This window comes from Myotis davidii, unplaced genomic scaffold, assembly GCF_000327345.1.
Source record: "Myotis davidii unplaced genomic scaffold, ASM32734v1 scaffold520, whole genome shotgun sequence".
Classification (NCBI taxonomy): domain Eukaryota; kingdom Metazoa; phylum Chordata; class Mammalia; order Chiroptera; family Vespertilionidae; genus Myotis; species Myotis davidii.
In genome coordinates, this window is record NW_006292908.1 from 351,332 (window position 1) to 355,961 (window position 4,630).

The 4,630-nt window shown below is 35.1% G+C and overlaps 1 protein-coding gene across 1 annotated transcript in view; it reads left to right on the plus strand.

Annotated features, from left to right (window-relative positions):
• The window catches only part of DSG1 (desmoglein 1), a 31,076-nt gene that overhangs the window by 18,244 nt on the left and 8,202 nt on the right, over positions 1 to 4,630 (plus strand). Inside the window, exons 9-10 of the mRNA XM_006766369.2 lie at positions 319 to 578; positions 2,003 to 2,142. Coding sequence (XP_006766432.1) covers positions 319 to 578; positions 2,003 to 2,142 — 400 coding nt within the window. The remainder of the gene's footprint in view (positions 1 to 318; positions 579 to 2,002; positions 2,143 to 4,630) is intronic.

Below are 4,630 nucleotides of genomic sequence, written 5' to 3' on the forward strand. Positions count from 1 at the left end.
GTCTTTGCACAACAAAATGGCAGGATTTGACCATCTATATTATTTTTAAATCTCTAATTTGGTGGACAATGAGGACTCGTGTCATACATTTTCAATTTTTTTCAACAAAGGATACAAGATTGGATTTTTTCTCACCATATATATTTTATGTGTTTGTATTAGATTAAAGATAAAGTAAGAATACATTGTATGTATTTATATTTAATTAATATCACCTTTCTAGGCATAAGCATTTATTTGCCTATTATTAAAGGATTTATTTTTCTTCTAGAATTTTTTTCTTTTTGTAGTAAAACTATTTCATTCTGTATTTACTAGCCCTTGGATTATGAAGCCATGAATAATCTGCAACTCAGTATCGGTGTTAGAAATAAAGCTGAATTTCATCAATCAATTATGTCTCAATATAAGCTCACAGCGACAGCTATCTCCGTGACTGTGCGAAATGTAATTGAAGGCGCAGTGTTCCGTCCAGGTTCAAAGACATTTGTAGTAACTAGTAACATGGGACAGAATTATAGAGTGGGAGATTTTATAGCTACTGACCTGGACACTGGCGGACCTTCCACAAAAGTTAGGTAAGACTGACATTTTCCAACGAATTTCCATCTCATATTGAATGAAGTACATATGCTCTTTTTTGACATTTTAAGTATGAATTTAAATATTTTTTCGTTATTTTGAAGCCATCATTTAATCATAAAAAGTACTAGCTACTGAATTATTACTTAATTTAGAGTGCTTAACTTACAAAAAAAATAAAAAATTGTGCAACATGTAAGATGTAAAAGTATAAAGATGCAAAATGTGAAAATATTGTATCTTTAAACTTTGACACTCTTATGTTTATATATTTTATGGACCAATTAGCTGATTACCACATCCCAAGATAATTTACTCCGGAATTTTATGGACTATTTTCCCATTGCAAATTTTCCCAGATTGAATCCAGTTAGATTTAGTTATTTTCTTCACTTTAATAAGCACTTAGTATTGGCCAATAATAACTTTGGCATGACAAATGACTTAAAGAAAAAATCATGCTGTGTAATTTTGTTAAAACTCTGTATATCCAAATATTTCTACTTGACCATAAAAGAAGTCTGTGTATATGTGCATATGTGTTTTAAACATGCGCTTGTGACCAAGAGTAACAAAGGGGGAAAGATCTCACAAATTAGATTTTAAAGTGCTTTCTCCGTATTCTTCTCATACTAGGTGAGTGTTTGTGTTACAGCTCTTATTGCACTGTCCCACCACTACTGATAAACTCTCACCCCGCAGATGTAGTTCACGGAGGACAGGTCACCTCCCATCCCTCAACCCCAACACCACTCCCATGTCCTCTCAAAGTTCTATTCCCTGAGTTTAGCACCATCCCCGAGACAGAGAGTTGCTAACCAGTATTTCTTTTGACAAATGTAAACGAGAAAAAGAAGACATGGAAGTGAAAGATGAGGAGAGGAAGACAATAGAAAACAGGACACAAGCATCAGGAAAGGACTTACGCAGTTTGGAATTCAAAAGAAGTCCTGTTTAGTTATTGCGTACGTGGAGAAGGGGAGTAGAAACAGGGAGGGGATGATGGCCAAGCTAATGAAGACATATGTTCTTCGGTAAGAGAATAATTTAGAATTGCTAATGAGCTCAGGAAGTCCTAGGATTTGGGTTCCAGGATAGTTCTGATGCTTCCTAAACCAAATGAAAATGAGACCGAAGCATCAAAGGATCATTGTGCCAACCAAGTGGCATAAGAGACATTCCATCGGAAATAGCTGCTTAATCATTTTTTTTTCTTAAATTGAGAGCTTTGTCTGTTTTCAAATGTCTTCAAATAGCTGGGACTGCCCTGAAAAAAGGAGAAAGGGTATCTAATAACTGAAAACTGTATTCAGGGATTCTAACTACTGACTAGAGACATGTTTTATAAATAAAATCTCTCTCTTTCTCTCTGCTTTTTAGATAGCTGACATTAATTTATACTATTATCTTTCAAATACAGATACGTAATGGGAAATAATCCAGCTGACCTGCTCTCTGTTGACTCAAAAACGGGCATTATTACTTTGAGAAATCAAGTTACCAGGGAACAATATAATATGCTTAATGGAAAATACCAAGGAACAATTCTATCTATAGATGGTAAGAGATCAATTTAACACTTTTCCGTCTAAAATTTCAATATATTTTTTAATTAATTGTATTTCAAAGTAATGCTTTTTTCAACAAAAGTTATCATATTGGCTATTACAGAATCAGGTCTTTAATGATAGGAAGAGCAGTATAACTTAGTGGATAAGACCCTGAGCTCTGGAGTGAGACTGGATTGGTATCTTGTGCCATCACTTACTAGATATGAGATTTTAGAGAAGTCATTCAACCCATTTACCCCTCAGTCTTTTCTCCTGCAAAATGGAACAATAACAATATGCATTTAAGGAGTTATTACATGTAAAGCTCTTAGACCAGGGGTGGGCAACCTTTTTGTGAGTGTGTGCCAAAACCAGCAAATCTCTGACTCAAAATTCTTCTGCGTGCCAACCCTAATTATTTGAGAACATGTTACGCCTACTTGTTACCTCTTAAGACGTACGTACGTGAAGAAACTTGAAAAAATAAAATTCATTCTAGCGACAAAAACAAAGTATATGATGATGAAAAATACATTTATTTTTTTTAATGTACACGTTATGTAAAATTATTTATTTATCTAAGATGCACCTACACCGAATTTATCTGAAAAATAAAAAAGTCGATATTAAGAAAAAAATTGTATGTCGACGGCCCGCGAACCAGCTTGCAGCCCACGCACAACTATCACCCGAAGGGCGAGAGAGCAAAAGTTACTGGCGTGCCATGTTTGGCACACGTGCCAGGGGTTGCCCACCCCTGACTTAGACTTTCAATAAATGTTAGTTCTTTATTAATGTAAATAATTGCAATTTTTAAATTATATGTATTATAAAATTATATTCAAATAGTTAGGCCAGAAGCCAAGCTAACTTAACTTTATTAAATCTTTGGAAAATTGATGCACAACTTTGTTTGAGCAATTTGGAGGTAGCATGCTTATATTACTTTTAAAATTAATTTAGGCTGGTCCCTAAGGGAGGAGAGGGCCTCGAGACTAATTCTTCTAAGCAAAGCTTGCTACTTCCGTTGCTTTCTCCCTCCCTCTCCTTCTTTCTTCCTCATTCAATTATCCTAAAAACAGGTTGACTATTTCCACTTGCTTTGCAGGTGTAAAAAATAATAAATAGCATTCCTTTAAAGTCATTCAACAATTCAGAATTTTTTTACCAAATTATAATGTTTTTTTCCACAATTAATCAAAATAAGAGTAGTTTTAAAACATATATATTGCAAACAGAAATGTGATTCCATTTAAAGATAAAGCTTATTTTGACTCAGTGCTGAAATGACCTTACGTAAATTGCTAGTTGACTCCAGTTTTACATCCAACATCAAGCTTCACTGGAGACATGAAGGAAAAAGTGAAACTTTGCTTACAGCATCGTTAGGCTTATCGCAAACAGAAAGCATGCCTTTTCTCATCAAAAGGGGGATAAATACCACAGGTGATGAAAATGATAAAAATAAGACCAAAGCCAGTAACATTATGGGATTTGATGTCATAGGTTGGATTTAAACTTGTCTCTGTTACATTCTTCCAGGGACTTTTTTATTCGTTTACTCAGCATCTATCTATTGAATCCTAACCAAATGTCAGCCATTGCACTGGGTGCTAGGGTTACATCAATGGATAGAGTCTGACAACAGAGCTTACATTTATGTAACTGAGATAAGAACAATAATGTCAAACAAAATCATTCCTTTATTTTTACCCAGTTTCAATAACTTAGGAAAATCCCTAAATATAAAAGGCTGAATGCACATTGATGTTCCTTATAGCATTATCTATAATAAATATCAAAACCAATATCGATAACAGGCATTGACAGATGTATTAATACATACACTGCCACAAAGGAGATAGAAGACATACTCATCACCACAGAGCTGCGCCCTTCCGTAGTCATTACTACAGCTCTAGCTCAGCCCCAGGCACCTGCCGATGGAAATGCTGCTGGATTCTCATGCACCACCTTTTGTATCAAATGCACTCAAAAATTAGTCCATTGTTTTGAAATACTGGTTGGTTGGTTGGTTGGTCGGTCGGTTGGTTGGTTAGATGAAATAAACGGCAAGGGTAGAGCAATTAAGTTGAAACAAATAGCAAATCTCCCTACCCCTGTGTTTAGTCAAGGAACGCAATAACTTACTGAAACTTTGAAGGACAAGAAGAAAGCACACTAGAATATCTGCTTGTGGAACAAACGTATTTCACCTTCTTATTGAAATGAAAATTGCCCCACCTCCAACAGCACCAGTTCCCTCTCCCGTGAGGGGTTGGTGACTGTGAGTTTGGGAATATGCTGCTTTCTCACTAAGGAATTTTTGTAGAAATGATTTACTAGCCTGCTCCCAATCTGTTCATTTTGTCAGCCCATAAAAGGAAAAGCACAAACATAATTGAAGGAGAAAGACAATAAAACCACCACCAAAAAAATCAAAAATAAAAAAATCTAGCTCTCATATAAGAAATGTGCAAAAAAAAAAGAGAGTAGTC